An 18794-nucleotide genomic window follows, 5' to 3' on the forward strand; every position below is an offset into this window, starting at 1 on the left:
CAAGGATATTCATTAGCTCTGTGGTGAATGCACCCCCCCAAGGTAGGGCTTGCCCCCACCCCATCACAACAAGGCCTGTGTTACACCCCTGACACAGGGCCGAAGGAACTAGTGACCCCTTTTGACCCCTTTCCTGAGGTTTTGTTATGCTCATGGAGGCCGTTCAATCCACATTAAAGCATAAATGTTGCATGTTTTCTTTATTTCAGCTCTGTGGAAAAACAGCTTCTACAAGCTGTTGCTTTTAAACCCCATCTCAGGTGCTGAGGGGTCCCCCATGGGAGACAAAGCTTGGAGGGACCCTGCATCGCACCGCAGGGAAATCTATCTCGGTGTAAAGGTCATTACCTCCCGTCCCTCCATCACTTTCCTTTCCCAACCAATGAGTCTCCTTGCCTCCCCTAGACACCTATCTTCCCATTTAAAAAGTCCCTCCTGCCCCCAACACTTCCTGTTCTTTTTTGTCTAGCCCGCTAGACTTACCTTCTCTTTCTACTCCACGGCAGGGCCTGTGGGAGCTTCATGTTGACTCCCGGCAGGTACAGTGCTCCTCGCTGTGGGTTCCCGACGGTCAAGTCTTCCTGGAGCCTCTGCTGTGCCGGTAATGGCATTACTCCTAGTCCTACTCCCTCGCCTTCCTTTCCGTTCCCTCTCACCCTCCCGGTACAGGACGCCTGAGCTGCTGTTTTGGGCTTGTTTCTGTACAGGAGGTGTTGGGGTGGAGGCGACTTTTTAAAGGGGAAGGGAGGGGCTTAGGGGAAGCAAGGAGCCTCATTGGTTGGGAAAGGAAGGCGAGGGAGAAGGGCTAGGAGTTATGCCATACCAGTAAGTAAGGGACGCATTACTTATATGCTTTTCAAAATCAAACCGCTACTTTGAGAATGAATCTTTTCCTTAACCTCAATATTATCAGCGATATGCTTTAACACTTGAGTTCAGTTTCTCACACATAATTGCATTGCTATGCTTAATTAAGCCATCATACTTCATTGATTTGCCTTATTGCATATAAAAAACATGCAGGTGTCGTGAAGAAACTTGAGGGGACCCCCCTGCATAGTACATGGAGGAGTGCCCTCTCCAGACTTACTCAGGAGGTCTCAGGCCAGTGTACTGTCCTGAAGTTTACCTCCAACCACACCGCGGGGGCTGTGGGGGCCTTTGTTATGCCACTGACATGTACTTACATTTATACCCTTAGTACCTTTATCCAGTTTTATGAAGGGAATGGGTAGGCGGTCCTTTTGCTTTGCTGCTTCTTCTCTTTCAAGCAGTTCTTACCTTCATTACTATAGTCTAACTGGTTGAGCTTAAGCTTAGGTCTGTTTCGTCTAGCATTTAAATTAATTTCTTTTTAATGTTGTATCCGTGGTCTAGTATATGGTGTTTCATGTAACTGGTGATATTTTTTATGTGATCTCTTTTGCCTTGCAAGCATGAACGTCATTGCCCCTTGCGACCCCTGGCTCTGCCTTTGAGACCCCTGGCCTAGGCGTGGCAAAATCAGTACCAGGGAACACAGGGCAGCTCCGTTGGCACACTACTTTCCTGGTTTTTCTGTCATTTTTTTATTACACTAATAATGAATAATGCTACGTTGTTCGCTACTAGTGTAATAAAGAATGGAGTACAATTATCTGGTATGTGACCTTCCCTGGCAGCTGAGGTGAGTTAAACATGCTTTTAAATGTATGTTGTGTGTGTGTTTGCGGATGAAAGTGTGTTTATGTGAGCGACAGTTAGTATATTTGTGAATGCATGTGTATATGTAGGCGTGTATGTGAGTGAATGTAAAGGTCAAATGGCGTGTGATGTCACTTCCGCTACCCCTTGCATTTTGGCACACTGACGTTCATGCTCGCAAATCTTTTATACTAATTGCCATAGCCACGACGACCATGTCAGTGTAAATTAGGAGGGAAAAACTTTCCATGTTTTACGACTGCAGTATTTTTTTCTGAGGCTTCATGGCACGTAAAGATCCCTATGAATCCCAGGTGGTTTTAAACATAGCTATGGTGAGAAAGGTATATTTTCACAGACTGCATCACATTTTGCGCTGAATGCCCTGAAACCCCCAAACTAGTGCTAACTATGTGTGCTGTACATCACTGACAGTGGCGTATTTATCTCTCTCCTACAGGTTCCTGCTTTCTCATTTCCCAATAGCTTTTCCGTCTTTCTCTTCCTCCTTCTTTCCCCTTTGTGTGTTTTTCCTTTCTTGCTTTCTGAAATGTTTGCTGTGGAAAAAGAAGTGCTCGTCACCAAAAACGAGTGCCACGGTCCCACACCGGCAACCATCGGCTTAAATTAAACACTGGGTGGGATTGAATATTGCATAGAAAAATAATTACCTAAATCGCAGCCAAGTCATACCAATGAGTTAACAAATTGGACTTCATATGGTTGTGTTTGTGTCCCATTTATCTCTCCTATGATGTGTCTTGAGAATGCAGTCTCACAGGACATTTGCAATCAAGAGAAATTGTCCTTCTTTTGTGACACACAAATATAAGGAATTCATATTTTCATAAGGTTTATGGGGCATTTTGTAAAGAAGAAATTGGTGTGATCCGTGCAAGTCACTCCTTCATGGTCCCAGCTTTCAAAACCATAAGGGGTCGATAGCTTCCTTAGTTGTCAGCCAAAAACTCACTTTTCATGTGTCAGTATTTTATGATGTAAATGTGAGGAAATTATATATTTTTTTAGCAAGTCTGACAGGGCAGAGGTGTGACCATGCAAGTCACGCCTTCTTCCTCCTGAGGATTGCTAGATTTCAAAAATATCTGAAGTTGGTAAGATGTTGTGGGTGCTGGGTGTAGCTGGGGCCAAGAACATGAGAGATATCGCTAGGTGACAAAGCGATTGAAGTCTGGCATAGCTTTGTTGGGGCATCCGTTGGACAGAAAGTAGGCCGGGTTGGTCAGTTTATAGAATTTCCTGAGATCTAGAACAATCAATTATCCCTTGTGATTAGTGAATGATTGCTCCCCTAGCAAGCCGAATGTAAAGAAATCCACATCTTCATCACCAATGAAGGGAAAAGCTGTTCACCGCTGGAGAAGAGGGGGTGAAGTTAGCACCTGTGCTGGAGACCGCCTATTGCATGTTCCTATGGACCTAATCCAAAGATGTTTACTTGCAGATTATGTGTCTGCCAGAATCCTTTTTGGTATGTCCACTTTTGCAAAGGAGAGAGTCTCCACTATTTGCCTCTGCTGTAATTTGGCCTGCCTGATCTTTTATTTGGTGCAGCGTGACACCAAGTATTCACTAAGACCTATTGTGTTTTCAGCTCTTTTCTTCAGAGGCCAAAAGAGTATTAACCGTTCAACTCCACTGTCACCCCACCCGACAGCCTGAGTCCACTAAATAGCAAGAATTTTCTAGGGGTGGGCATAACTCGCTTAACTTGCTGTAACATAATTATGGGACATTTCAGCAAAATTACAAGGAATTATGTTACCCAGCATTTAGTGCTGTTTTAGTGCAAAATGTGCCCTTGCATAACAAAACTGGAGGGAAATCATGCTAAATGCAACAGAACAGAAACAACAGCAGCCAGAATCTGCTCATTCTCGCTACATTTGTTGTCTGCATTCATGTGGCAGGAGATGGTGCCTAATTGCTCGTATTTGCACAAATGGGCATACTGGCATAATTTGCAGTAATTTTGAATCAAAGATTACCCGATTACTTCTGTGTAATTGCATTTTTTGCCCAGGCCTAGAATTTCCCTTTATGCATGAAGGATAGAGGCATAAATTGTGGCACTTTGAACTAAAAGACAAAGAAAATCCAAAGTTGAAAATGGGAAAATCTCCACTTTTTCAACTATGGTGCTATTGAAAAGATTCCTGATAGAGGACTGAATCTGGAAATTTCGGTTTCAAATGGAGGTTGTCCGAGCAAAAATAGTTTCTGTCCTCTCCTTGAGGTCTGATCTGGGGTTAATTCCAGATCTATCTTATACACTCCCTCAGTAAAGTAGAAAGCCTATTGGATGCCAATGTGTTTCCCTTCCTGGATTACAAAAAAAGGCTGACCTAATTCATCCAAGACACTGAGGCAGAAAGGGGAGGCATCACAAGAAGGGGAGAGTCTCTCTCTTCCACTGGTAACCCTGAAGGAACAGCTCCTTCTCAAACTTGCAAGAGGGATGCAATTCCAGCACAGAAGGCATTACAGCAGAGCAGCATAGTCTTTTATTGAGACTTTCCCCCGGCATATGGTCTTACTCCTCCAATTCTTCAGGAACAAACTGTTTTTGTTCTACCTAAAATGGACAGATTAGGTACCAAACTAAAATGTTATCTAGAGGGAAAAATAAACCCCACTAGATGCCAGAGATTTTGAAACAATATGCATCTTAACAAAAGAGAGTCCAGACTGGATCACCATGAGCTGACAAGAATCTCCCCTTGCATACAGAGAGGACATATGCTCAATGTCTGAGGTGGGTTGAGTCCTGTACCCAGGGGCTCTCCTCCCATTTAAAGTCCTTGATGTGTATTGGAATGATCCCTGCTTAGGGATTTCAATCCTTCACATCCTAAAGCACACTGCATTGAGAGAGAAACACTGGAAAAATAGACATTCAGAAGTAACATCCGATTTCAAGCCCAGAATGGCATTTCTTCTTTCTCTCCTAATCCTAACAGATTTATTTCCTCCTGGGGGTATAAGATTGAGGGGTAACCTCAGAGGCAACCCCTGGAGGAGAAGTTTATTTTGACTGGGTGTTAGGGAGAACTGGTACCTATTTCGTGGGTGGCTATCCAATCAGTTTCTGTTTTAAATTTTTTCATGACAAGTTTGTTTTCTTCTCTCCAAGAAGAGAAGCAAATTATGATATTTATCTTCCATTTCACCTGCAGCATGGCTGTATGTAGTTGAGCTCTGCATGTATTAGGAATGAGCTATCCATTCACATGTTCTGGTGGTCAAATCAGCTTGTACTATAGTGGATGAAGTTATCCCTTGACTCAGAACTCCTCCTAAGTCGACTCCCTTGAGACTAATGGAAGCATTCCTACTAAGACACTGTGGTCTTGCCATGATCCCCGATCATCAATCCATTTACAAGCTGTATCATTTGAAAGAGGAGTCTCCCTTTTCCAAAGACGGCCAAGATCGGAAGAGATCACACTTATACTCCCCGTGCTTGTGGTCATGAGCCTCAGAGTTTCAGTTCCACATTTGTGCTGTTAGAGCATCATTCTGGAGAGGGAGTACCCAGGACCCAAATATCCAACTCCTCACCTGCAACAAACAACATCACCCCCCTCTCCCCCCCCAGGAACTCTGCGGCAACCTTGCAAATGTCTTCCTCAACAAAATCCTCAACATCTACAGGAACTTTAAACCCCAGCCCAAGGCCACCAACTGCCTGAATCAACACAATAACCCCACTACCACCTCAGACATCTGACTAACATAATGGAGCCAGCTCGCCACACAGGACACCACCTCCTTCATGAACTCGGTCCATTCAGGGGCCTCAACCAACCTGTGTCCACATCACATCTTCAACCTAGGTGGAGCCAGAATCAGTCACAAACCCACTACCCTGTTCAACACTTTAATTTCTACAGCCATCTTCTCCAAGGACTGGAAACATGCAAAAGTCAATGGCGTAGTAAAGAGACCATCTGCAGACCCCAGTGAATGCAACAACTGACCAATCTCCCTGCTCCCTTTCCCAGCCAAGGTATTAGAAAAAGCCATCAACCAACAACACTCCTCTCATCCGGAAGGGATCCGCCTACTCAACCCCTCCTAATCACGATTCTGCAGCAATCACAGCACTGAGACAGCCCTCATCACAGCTACCAATGACACCCGAGCCCTAGTCGCCCGAGACTGCTGCACTGATCCCCCTAGACCTCTCAGCAGCCATCAATATGATCTAACCACCACATGCTCATCACAACACTGCACAATATAGGCATCCATGGAGCTGCCTTAGATGGATCTCCTCTTTCCTCAATGGAAGAACTCAAAAAGTCCACCTTCCTCCTTTCACCTCCAAACCCAAGGAAATCATCTGTGGAGCACCGCGAGGATCCTCGCTTAGCTCCACCCTTTTCAACACATATATGACGCCATAGGCCAGCATTGTCAAAAACCCATGGACTCAACATCATATACTACGTCGACACACAACTTATCCTCTCCAAAGACACCACCAACACCAAGACCAACTTCCACAACTGCATGACGGATGTCACCATCTGGATGAAAAACAACTGCCTGAAGCTCAACACAGACAAGACAAAGGTATTGATCTTCAGAAACAAACTTTTTCCATGGGACACATCCTGGTGGCCCACAGAACTCAGACCGATTCCTACCCTTTCCAACCAAGCTAGAAACCTAGCTGTACTTTATGTGTCACTATAAGTGGGATGGGTATGCCCAGAGGTGGGTCCCGTGCACACTGTCACTGGAACCAAGCTGTACCCAGCTGATGAGCCTACAACTAGGGCGAAACTGGTGTTGGGTTGCTTGTGTTTCAGTTCAGGTAGGACTTGGCTTGGCAGTTCATGCTGAACTGTTCTGAATGGAGAGTATTCCAAACTGATTTGCATATGGCTGGTCCAAACTGAGGAGATATGGGCCCGTACTTATACTTTTTTTGCGCCGCATTTGCGTCATTTTCTGACGCAAAAACGGCGCAAACCTACAAAATACAATGGTATTTTGCAAGTTTGTGCCGTTTTTGCGTCAGAAAACGACGCAAATGTGGCGCAAAAAAAGTATAAATACGGGCCATGGTGTGCAAAATAATGATGGATTGGGACACAGCCTGAGTAGTTACCAGTGGCAAAAATAAGTCAAGCATTCCATCCATCACTTTTTTGTGTACTTCATGTGTTGCTTGAAGTGGAACTGGTATGCTCAGAGGTGAATCCAGTGCACACTGTACCACTGGAACCAATCTTTACCTGGCTGATGAGCCCATAGGGTGAAACCGGTCCTGGGTTGCTTGTATTCTGGTTCAGGGAGGAACTGGCTTGGCAATTTGGGCTGGACTGTTCCGATCGGAGCAGGGTCAAGACTGATTTGCATGTAACTGGGTTCAAACTGAGGTTATGTGGTGTGCAAAATAACAATGGATAGGGATGTGGCTAGGGTAAACACCTGTGGCTGAGATTGATTCAAACATTCCATCCACCACTTTTTGTGTATTTTATGTGTTGCTTTAAGTGAGATGGGTATGCCCAGATGTGGGTCTCAGCACACTGCGTCGCTGGTCCTAAACTGTAACCAGCTGATGAGCCCATAACTAGCACAAAACTGGTCCTAGGTCGCCTGTGCTCTGGCTCAGAGAAGACCTGGCTTGGCAGTTTAGGCTGGACTGTTCTGATTGTACCAGGGTCAAGACTGATTTGCATATAGTCAGATCCAAACTGAGGTGACTGGGATGCATCCCGAGCCCCAATGACTGAGATTTATTCAAGCATTCCATCCATCACTTTTTTATGCACACTAGAAACCCAGGCATCATTCTGGACAACAAGCTAACCATGTCGACCCAGGTCAACTCTGTCTCCTCCTCCTACTTTTTTATCCGCTGGATGCTTCATAAGATATTTAATGGGTTATCCCTAAAGCTCAAGATGCACCATCACCCAGGCCCTCATCTCCAGCCAACTGGACTATAATAACACTCTTTACACAGGGATCACAGTCCACCTGATACAATGATTACAGACCATACAGAACACTGCAGCCAGACCTTCCTAGATGAACCCACATCACCCCTTACCTCAGAGAACTCCACTGGCTTTCTTAACAGAAAGGATGCCAGTTCGAGCTATTGACGCATTCATACAATGACCTACACCACTGCAGACCCTCCTACTTGCATCACAACCTTAACTTCCATCAGCCCACCAGACACCTCTGCTCCAATTCCCTTTCTCTAACCTTCATCCCCCTTATCCAAAGTAGCAGAGGACGCTCCTTCTACTACCTAGCAACAAAGACATTGAACAAACTACCATTTAATCTCTGGACCTCCTCATCTCTTGCAGGAGTCCGAAAGTCCCTGAAGACCTGGCTATTCATTTGATCACCTGGACTGTGGCAGTGCCTGGATACATTCACAGGTGACAAGCAGTGCTCTACAAATCTCCTGATTGTTTAGTACAGTGCAGAAATGATTTGTTTCCAGTGTGGAGGTTGGTAGCAGCAGACATATTGTGCCGGCACCACTTGGCCTTGATGCTAAGACATGGAACTCACATCCACAGCACCTCAAATATAGTGCTGGGCACATGATTACCAGATCTTTAACAATAAAGGCCCTCATTATGAACATGGCGGTTTTACCTACCATTTTCATGCTGGCGGTCTTTCTATTGACTGCCAGCCGCCCTGGAACCCTGCCGGCCGTATTATAAACATTGTTTCCACCTGCCGGCCCAGCAGAATGCCTGGCCGGGACATTGCCGGCAGCTCCACATGGAGCCGCTGTTAATGCCTCTGTGCGGCGGGTGCAGCTGCACCCGTCACGCAGATCACTACCCGTAAATCGGGCAGTGACCTGCACGATGGGGAACTGCACAGGGGTCCCTGCACTGCCCATGCCAAGTACATGGGCAGTGCAGGGGCCCGCAGGGACGCCCGGGTGAACCCCTTCCACCAGCCTTTCCCTGGTGGGAAAACCCGCCATGGAAAGGCTGGAGGAAATGGGATCACTATCCGAGGGGCAGCAGCGCTGCCCTGTCGGATAATTATGTCGTCCAGCGCAAGGTTGCCTGTCGGAGGCAGCCTGGCGGTGGAGGAAGGCCACCTATGGCGGCTCTCCCTGTCTTCATTTTGTGGCGGTGTGGGCCGCCATGCCGGATGGTGGGATTTCCCGCCGGCATGGCGGCAAAGTCCGCCAAGATCATAATGTAGGCCAAAGTGTTAATAAGAGGCTCCAGTGCACCTAGGATCCCCATCTGTGATTAGGCTGCAACACATGTAAATAGTTCAATGATCAGAGCGCTGATCGTAACAGTGCTTGCATACTTTGGCTGTGAGATGATGAAATATTATAAACGTGACAAGGCATGAACGGTTATTAGAACACACCGAGTGACTGTGCTAAGGTTTTAATTATTGTACAAGATATCGATCAATGGCTATAACGTCACATACAAATCCCCTCCCAAGAAGATGCCATTAAATCTTTTCCCATAAGCTATAGCAAGTGAGGACTAAACAAATGTTTTATTACTTTTTGGTGCATAGACATTACTTCACAGGTACATCTCTTCATGAAACTGCGATTTAAAAATTACAAACATATGTTTACAGTCTAAAAGACCTCCTAAGGGGCGTGGCCAAGATGGCCACCGTGCAGGAGCGTCCTGCCGGAGCTCCGCCGTCAGATGGCACAGCAACCTGGATCGGGAACCGGAACATGCCGCCGGTGGGAGTAGGGGGATGCCCTGGGCCCGCTGGATGCTCCGGTGACCGGTTGGTGGCACAGAAAGGCGACGCTGGGCCTCGTGGGGCCCAGAGCTGCAGACCGTCGAGGGCCGCGGCATCAAAATAGCGGCTGCGTGACAGTCACAGCCTGCAGAGAAGATGGCGGGGACGGAGCTTTTTTATTGGTTCCCCCGCAACGGCGTTGCTGGGGGAGACCGCTGCACCACATTGAGCTGCCCCCCAGATTGCAGTGGTGTCAGCACAGGGGAAGCCCACCTTGCCGACCTGCAGGATAGTGAGGGGACAGGGCCCGGTCAGGGCCGCCACGTGCAGAGGTGTTCTTGAGGGGCCTACGCTGAGCACAGATGAGAGATGTCTGACGGCCTAGCCTACCGGATGCTGTAAAGCTGAAATAGCATGTGACTGGTGGAAGACGGTCTCCCATAGGGCGGGGCGCTTGGCAGGCCGCTCCCAGGAGAGGAGCCTTGGCTGTCAACAGTGTGGAGCAGGGGTGAGAGGCCGGCTGAACCAGAGGTACAGAAGGGGGGTGGCGGACGGGGAGCCGACGTGAACGGACCCCGCAGCGCTGGGCCACAGAATAGAGTGAAGGTGGCGCAATGTAAACCAAAGCCCAGCTTAGTACCACGGGCGAGGCGATTTTAGAGAGGTGACACACCCACGGATGACATCAGTCACGTCGGGACTTTCGGAATGGCATCCCAGAAGCACAGCAAAAAGGAGCGTTCCCTCAAAGATCTTTTTGCCAAAACCCCTGCCAAAAGAATGGCGCAGTCAGGACCACAAGAACCGGAGGGTGGTGATGAGACGGGACCTGCGCCATCGGAGGGTGATGGAGCTCCCTTGACAAAAGCATTTATGGAACAACTCTTTGGGTCCTTACATGAAGACTTTGCAGAGTTGAAACTAGACATAGTGGCAGGCATTAAAGACCTCAAAAAGGAGGTGATAGATCTGGGCCAATGGTTGGACTTGGTAGAACAAACGCAGGATGCGAGAGAGGAAGAGCTGGACTGTCATAGAAGGGAACTCCTCACCCTGCAGGATAAGAACCAAGACTTGCAATATCAAATAGAGGACCTCGAAAACGTTGATCTAATATTTGGATACAAAGGATTCCGGCTTAGGCAGTGGCGGGGTCTCTGGAAGATTTTTTGGTGCGTCTCTTCCGTTATGTGGCACCGTCCTTGAAGGAGCAGGACATTGAGCTTGATAGAACACACAGGGCGGGCAGAACCACCCGCACTCCGGGACAGGCTCAAGACATATTAACTTGCTTACACTACTATAAACAGAAAGAGGTTATCATGGTGGCAATACGAGACATGACAACTATTGAGTTTGAAGGCTATCAGGTCGGGCTATATCAGAATCTTTCTACGTTAACACTACAGCGCTGTAGACTGCTCAGACCAGTGACTGAAATTCTCAGGGAGAAAGGCATCAAGTACCAGTGGGGTCACCCCTTCCGACTACTCTTCACATGGCACAAAGAACTACGCAGTATCCGCACCCTAGAAGAGGCTCAGAGACTGAAGGGGATGCCACAGAATCTTGAAGAGCTGCCCAGGTGGCAGCGCCTCCAGTTTGGCATCGGAGCCCAGGCCAGGACCGCCTAAAACCAAACAATCGATAACGCACAACTCATAAACCCTCAACTGTCGAGAGACAAAAGGAGAAGGCGGAACTAATTAGAAGCCTACGCCGCCAGGATAGTGTGCCCGAAGTGGACTCAGGCCACTGAACTACATTACGAAGCCATGCGCAATTTCATATGCCCTCTTGGACTGGACCCCTGTGAGTGGCCTTGGTAAACACCCAATCGATTACATGGCCACAGCAATGAAGGGCTGGGATATCCGGACAGCAGAGCTCCACTTCAGCGGAGAGACAGTCGAACCCTTGGCAGTTCAATGTACAGGAACAGACCCCAGACGATGCTGAAGACTGTTCCCAGGCGAGGAACGTTGTTTCAAGTTTTCCCCAAGTTACACCATCCTTGAGGAGACAGATGCCTTTTACCCCATCAATTCTGACTACACAGGGGAATCACCTCACGCTTTACTCACTAAGATGAAATATAACACAGCGACATCTGTCAGTTTTCAGATGATAACTATACTGAGTCTTAAGGTGAGAGGTCTTAATGCTTTAGTGAAGAGACAGGCCCTCATGCTCCAGCTTCGAGACATGCACTGCCATATATGCCTACTGCAGGAGACACACTTACTCCACCAAGACTGGAAGAAGGTGACGACGTGTTGGTTTGACCGACAGTTCCACTCATCGAGCCCTGGGCGGCGCACGGGAGCAGTGATCCTGCTGGCCACAAACTTCCCGGGAAGGGTGATCCGAGTGCAGGCTGAGATCCCTGGCCGGCTCCTCTCGCTGCAAATTGATATGCAAGGGCATCACTTAACGATTGCTAACATATATGGTCCGAATGACTATCAAGAAAGCTTTCTAAGGGATGCAGTGGGGAAGGTTCTGACGACACCTGGTGAAGACATAGTGGTGGGTGGAGACTTTAACTTGGCACCAGATTCCCAACTAGACAGGTCAGCTCAAAGATATGGTCAGACCGGCACTTTCACACAGGGTTTCCAGGATTGGCTTCAGGGGGCGGGCCTGATGGATATCTGGCGACAACAACACCCAACAGATAGAGCGTACTCTTTCTTTTCAGCTGCACACCAAACATGCGCCCACATAGATCTCTTCCTTACCGCACCACGCATTACCACCTTGTCCACTAGCTCGGCTGTTGGGGTGGCCTCGACCTCAGGTCACTCCCCACTCACACTTTCTCTTACGCTACTGGCCCACAAACCAGGTAGATGACAATGGCGTCTTAATACAAGGCTTTTAGCGTATGAGGACACCCTAACGGAAATTGAGGACACGGTCAGCCACCTTTTGGTTGAAAATTATACTCCTGAAACCAGTATTGAAACTCTCTGGGAGACTCTCAAAGTGGTCATCAGAGGACAATTTATAGCGATAGCTGCAAGACAGAACGCCATGCATCATTACAAGCGTCAACAGCTAGAGTATGACATACGAGCATTAGAAGAGACACATAGCTAGTCCGGGTCCCTGGCAGTGAGAAGACAACTCGCCGTCCAACGAAAACAGCTATGAGCTTTAGATGAGGGTAAAGCAGAGTGCACTCTACTCTGCACTAAGCTCAAATTCTACACAGGGGGGAACAGAGCAGAACAATTGCTTGCACATAGTGGCGGAGCTCAGGATGCCTGACAGAACTCTGACCTGCCGGGAAGAGCCAATCCACCAACAATTTGAATGATTTTACGCAGACCTATGCTCCGCGGAGGGGGTTGAACAGTCGGAAGTGGAGGACTACTTGGACTCTGTGCTGGTGGCCCGTCTCCCCCCTGTGGATAGTGCCGCACTAGAGAAGGATATAATGCCCACGGAGGTCCTCGAGGCTATACACCGCTTGAAGCTAGGTAAGGCTCCGGGTGCAGATGGCTTTGGGGCAGAGTTTTTTACATCGCTAGGTGCACAGTTGCTCCAATTCTGGCCAGACTCTATAATGCGTTGGGCCCATCTCTCTCCCCCCGCCCACGAAGCAACTGGGCATAGTGACAGTCATTCCTAAGCCCTGGAAGGATTTACGGAGCTGTTCTTCCTATCGCCCCATTACACTGCTCAATGTAGATGTGAAGATCTTTAAGGGCATATTGGCCCGCAGGCTGAACCCGTACATGCAGCACCTGATTGACCCAGATCAGACCGGCTTCATACCTGAACGGTCTTGTAGTGACAACACCAAGAGACTATGCCACCTACTGGACAAGGTCCATCGAGCTAAAATCCCAGCACTTCCCCTCTCCATTGATGTGGAGAAGGCATTTGACCGAGTTCACTGGCAATACCTCCACACAGTTTTAAAAAGGATTGGACTGGGCCCCAGATTTTGAGGGTGGATTGAGTGCAGTTATGACACACCTAGAGCGGCGGTTGCCGTGAATGGGGGCCTATCCTGGCAGTTCCCCATACAATGGGGCGCTCGTCAGGGCTGCCCTCTATCACCACTACTATTTGCTTTATACATAGAGACTTTTGCTGAGCACATACGACAACGCCCGGACATTTCAGGAGTGCCAATGGGTGGCAGGGAACATAAGCTGGCCCTTTACGCAGATGATATGCTCCTTCACTTGGTACAGCCCCAGACTTCGCTCCCCAGCATTATGGCGGAGCTGACAGCTTTTGGAAAGGTGTCAGGGTTTAAAGCCAACCTAACTAAAACTTCCATACTGAACCTTACTCCTTTGGAGGCCGTCCACACCTCCTTGGAGTCTGCCCTCCCCTTTCCATGGGCCAGGCAGGGGATTATGTACCTGGGTTTGTGTATCCTCCCCGCTATAGCGGCTACAGTTGACATAACTACAATCAGATACTGGACACTGCTCCCTCTGACTTAACCAAATGGAAGTCACATGGCCTCTCCTGGCTGGGGCGGCTAGCAGCAGTAAAAATGACACTGTTGCCTAAGATACTTTGGGCCAGATGTATAATCACGGCCCTTTGCGATTCGGAAATAGCGATTTTTAAGAAATCGCTATTTCCGACTCGCAAAGTGCCATGTATCACATTTGCGATTCGGTAATAGCGATTTCTTAAAAATCACAAATGCTATTATCGAATTGCAAATTTCGATACCGGCCCCTTTCGCAGCTATGGGCCTGCCCATATCTGCAATTTATTTTGCAAATCCCCAGGGTGCTGGGGGCCTAAGGCCCCCTCTGCTGCACCCCAAAACATTTTTGGGGGACATGTAAGGTGCACACATGCCAAAAGGGCATGTGTGCTTTTCATGTACAATTTAAAAATGCATTTTAAATGCATTTTTTAATTTTGCACATGGGTACCACCAAGTTCAACTTGGTGGTAATTAATGATTCCTTAATGCCCAATACGCATTAAGGAATTGCTTCATACATGTGCTTAAGAAATCGCAAATAAGGATTCCTTATTTGTGATTTCTTATTTAGAGAATCGCAATTTGCGATTCTCTAAATGGGATCGCAATTTTAAGGAATCGTTATTTTAGTGATTCCTTAAAATTACACTGCGAATGCCTTTCTTACATTCAGAAAAGTGATTTTGCATTCACAAACGGCCAAATTTAGCAATTCGCACTGTTTGCGAATGCAAAATTCTTGGATACATCTGGCCCCTAATCTCATGCAGACCTTGCCACTGCAGCACCCACCCGCCATATTGGACAAAATGAAAACCCTCATCTAGGAATTCATATGGGGCGATAGGAGGGCTAGGATGTCAAGACCTCAAGCATATTTACCACAGTCTGAGGGCTGATTGGGGGTCCCACACCTTTTAAGATACTACCAAGCCGCACAGCTGCGCTATATGGTTGAAGGACAACGACGCATGACAGAGAAATACTGGTGCTTTATAGACCAGGCGGTGGTGGGAGTTCATATTTGGAGGGTACCATGGCTGCGGAAGAGACACAGACCACCTGGGGTATATGTCTCATCGATCTTGAGGGCCACACTACATGCCTGGGACAGGGTAAAGATTGCGAAAGAACTTTCCACATTGGTGTCACCACAAACACCGATCATTGGTAACCCGGACTTCCCCCCGCACTTGATGAACCTGCCTTCTTGTCATGGCAGGTAGCGAACTGCAAATGGATAGGCGACTTTTTTTACGAAAATGGCGTAATGGACTTCAACACCCTCCAGAAAGTGTATGGTCTCCCTTCCTCGGCCTACTGGCAATTTGTGGCCATCCATCACTGGGTGATTTCACCCGCATTACGCCCACATGCCGGCCGCCCTCTCACAAAATTTGAGCAATGGATACTGACCAGAGATACGGACAAACGGCTCTTGTCCGACATTTACACCTTTCTGACCACAACACCTATGACACCAGCAAGACGTAGATGGAAGAGGGAATGCAAGTGCAGTTTCACAGATGGGGAGTGGTGAGATGTCCTTCACCGAGAATGAGTCACAGCACAAGCAACGAACACCAAAGAAATGTTTCTGAAAATAGAACACTACATGTACTACACACCCGTACGGGTAGCCCAATGGAGGGCACACGGGGATGGTGAGTGTTGGCGCCAATGTGGTCAAAAAGGCACACTTACTCACATATTATGGAATTGCCCAGAGATAGCCCCCTTCTGGCACGCCGTCCTCACTGCAATCGATGACATGTACACTACCACTATACTGCGCTTTCCAAGTTACGTGCTGCTGGGCCTTTACAATCCTCAAACATATCCACTCCGCACATGTAAGGGGAAAGCAATTACCCTGGCACTAGGGGCTGCTAAACTGTTACTGCTTTCTCACTGGGGTGCAACGACCATCCCCACACACAATGACTGGCTACACAGACTATGGGCACTCTTGGGCATGGAAAGGCTGACAGCTGCAGTGACTGGCTCACTGCCCCTCTTTGATAAAACATGGGTACCATGAATACTATACCTGTCAGATGAATTACAGGAACTAACCTGCCCTTCCTACTTGTGCATCTTACGCCTGATGAACCCATCACATACCTCCCGCAAACCGGACTGACGGTCGAGGCCTGGGTCCTTCTCCCACATCGTGCATGATTAGAATTAGTATACTGAACAGGGTGCCTCCCACGACATAGGCTCAGCATTCCTCTTCCCCCCCCTCTCTTACCACCCCCCTTCCTCAAGTTCTCTGTTATCCCACCGGCCTGTGGTTGTAGGTGGGTATATTGTATTTCTTTTGCATTACAAAACCAATAAAAGAGATTTAAACCATAAAAGACCTCCTAAGGTCTTAAAGCCGATACATTTTCAATTAAATTAACGCTTCAGTCTTTTTAGTATTAAATGCACAAGACAAATCTATTAATCAGTACACTAACATAAAATATTTCAAATCAAACACCAGGAACCAAACATTAGCAAAGCAACTCCTTGTAGGTTCAGTGATAGAAAATGGTGCTCTGTATTATAGGTACATTTAGTCCTTTTACATTCCACATTGTTATTTTTAGTGAATGATTGAAGGCAGAGATAAAAGTATAATCAGGGCCACTGGAATTAAGCAGCAGGGGAGGACCAAATTATGTGGTCGGATTGATTAAATTATGCGTCAAGAATAGTGAATTATTTCATCCAGTTTGACACATTTGTGATAGTATTACTTGATAATTGTGTAATTTTTTAAAAGTTAGCACTCTCCTGGCAAAGGTCTCACCTCATTGCTAGTCGAATACAGTAATAAGCAACAGAAAGATAGCCAGTCAAACTTTGCATAGGGCTTCCCATTGCTCAGAAACACCAGTCTCCATGATTTTAGTAACTTTTGATCCGTTTGAGCTCGAAACAAAATTTGTTGTTTTGTTAAAGGTTGCCTGTTATGAAGCAGATGATAGATTATATAGCAAATCTGGCTAATTCATATTTATGGGGAAAACACAGCCACCACAAAATTGAATGATTCCAGCAGCCCTGAGTATAATAATAAATTTCATGACGTTTCATCCATGAACATCAATATACTGGGGAAAAAACAAAAGGCTAGCACACAAACACAAGAAGACAACATCACATTCACTACTGTTAGAGAACTACTCGGAGTTAAGCATTAAAAAAGCTATGGAAAAGCACAAACAAGTAGTATCAAAATATAAATATTTCTTAAATAAACAGTTCTGGATGTCCACTGTCAAACATAATAACAAACAAAGGGATAATGTACTAAAAAAATAAAATTTCAAGAAAAAATAGCATGTAGCTTTAGCACATTAGGGTAAAGCACGCATGAGGGAGCAAGCAGAAGCTGACAGGGGGTATAGTCGTAAAGTAGTTCCTCATGCAGTTCAATGCAAGTCCTTAAGTGTTGGTGGAAGGATACAACCAAACAGCCATTAGTATTAGGGTAGAGATGAATATAGACTGGGCTGAACCAAGGTATGATTGACAAAGCCTCAAGCGAAAGGCTGAATGAGGGCTGATTGAATAAAGTGAATGGCTGAAACTGGTGGAACTTTAGCGCACTCTACTGATACATTTTGCAATAGCTTTGTTCGACAACTAGCGCTGCCAAAACCCAGACTAAAATGAGGAATGTTATTCCAGATCTGCTTTAAGTCTGAGCAGGTAAAGGCTCACTCAAAATAATTTGGCCTGTCCAGCCTCCTGGACTACAAGTCGACCAATGCCCCGAAAAAAATTACATTCCACAATACATCACTCATGAACCATTCTCCAAAAAGGAGTGCAAAAGGAATGTATGCAAAGGAAATGTCTTCAGTTTCCCCAGTATATTAGTAGTGTTTGAAAGAATCCTCCACAAAATGCCACTAAACCAACCATCCAGTGTAGAGACAAAAACTTTTCTCTTTACCCAGTCCTGCATCTCTAAACATCACCAGCAGCAATCACTGTGGAATGTTGATTTGCTTGGTGCTGTATGCAGTGTGCCATCATTCATCGGTTGGCCACTTTAAGCATCTTCAGTTTGGACCACTGACCATCCCTATGGGTTACCTTAAGTTCAGAGTTCCTTGCTTCCTTACTCTCATGTGTGGGAATGTGTTGAAACTTTAGTGCAGCACATTGCCATGGCCAACCAGCACACACTTACAACACAAATACTTCTACTGCATCAACAGATAACATCACCACAAACCTTCACTCCCCATTGTTTCTTACCTCGTTCATAGCATGCACAAATATACACAATCTTGTCAATTACCTGAGCAGATGACGCTGGCATCCTGCCAGTGGCCACAGTTGTGATTGTACCACCCTCTGTGACTGCAGTGCCACAGGTAGTGTTCATAGCCGCTACATTGTACGTCGTCCAGGAGAATGCTCCCACTGCCCTGCCCAAAGTAGGCATGTGTTGGGGCAGACATGGCCCAGCCACATCCCAGCTGTCTGCACACCACCTGTGCGTCAGAGAAGTCCCAGTAGTCATGACACACCGTCCCCCAATCGTAGTTGTAATAAATCTCAACGCGACCCTGGCACCTGTTTCTTCCACCCACGAGCCGAAGTTGTGAATAATATGCTGTTTGAAAATGAAAGAACATAGATTATCAGTAGCTGCAACATGTAACAGAATATCACTAAGTTAACCCCTTAAACCATAAAAAAGCAAATTCAGTTAATGGAGGTGCTGATGACACCAATAATTTGGGCAAAGTAATGTTTGACATTTTCATACATTTTAATTGCTTTCAAAATGATAATAATCATTTCATATATACATATATACATATATAATGTAGACTGGCTGTAGCCATTCTGCAATTATACTTCAGATTCCCATAGACAGTAATTCCTCAGA

The 18794-nt window shown here is 46.7% G+C and overlaps 1 protein-coding gene across 1 annotated transcript in view; it reads right to left on the reverse strand.

Annotated features, from left to right (window-relative positions):
* LOC138301691 (deleted in malignant brain tumors 1 protein-like) overlaps positions 1-18794 on the reverse strand; it is a 592703-nt gene that overhangs the window by 429758 nt on the left and 144151 nt on the right. Inside the window, exon 4 of the mRNA XM_069242207.1 lies at positions 18198-18515. Within this exon, the coding sequence (XP_069098308.1) occupies positions 18198-18515 (318 nt within the window). The remainder of the gene's footprint in view (positions 1-18197; positions 18516-18794) is intronic.

This window comes from Pleurodeles waltl, chromosome 6, assembly GCF_031143425.1.
Source record: "Pleurodeles waltl isolate 20211129_DDA chromosome 6, aPleWal1.hap1.20221129, whole genome shotgun sequence".
Taxonomy (NCBI): domain Eukaryota; kingdom Metazoa; phylum Chordata; class Amphibia; order Caudata; family Salamandridae; genus Pleurodeles; species Pleurodeles waltl.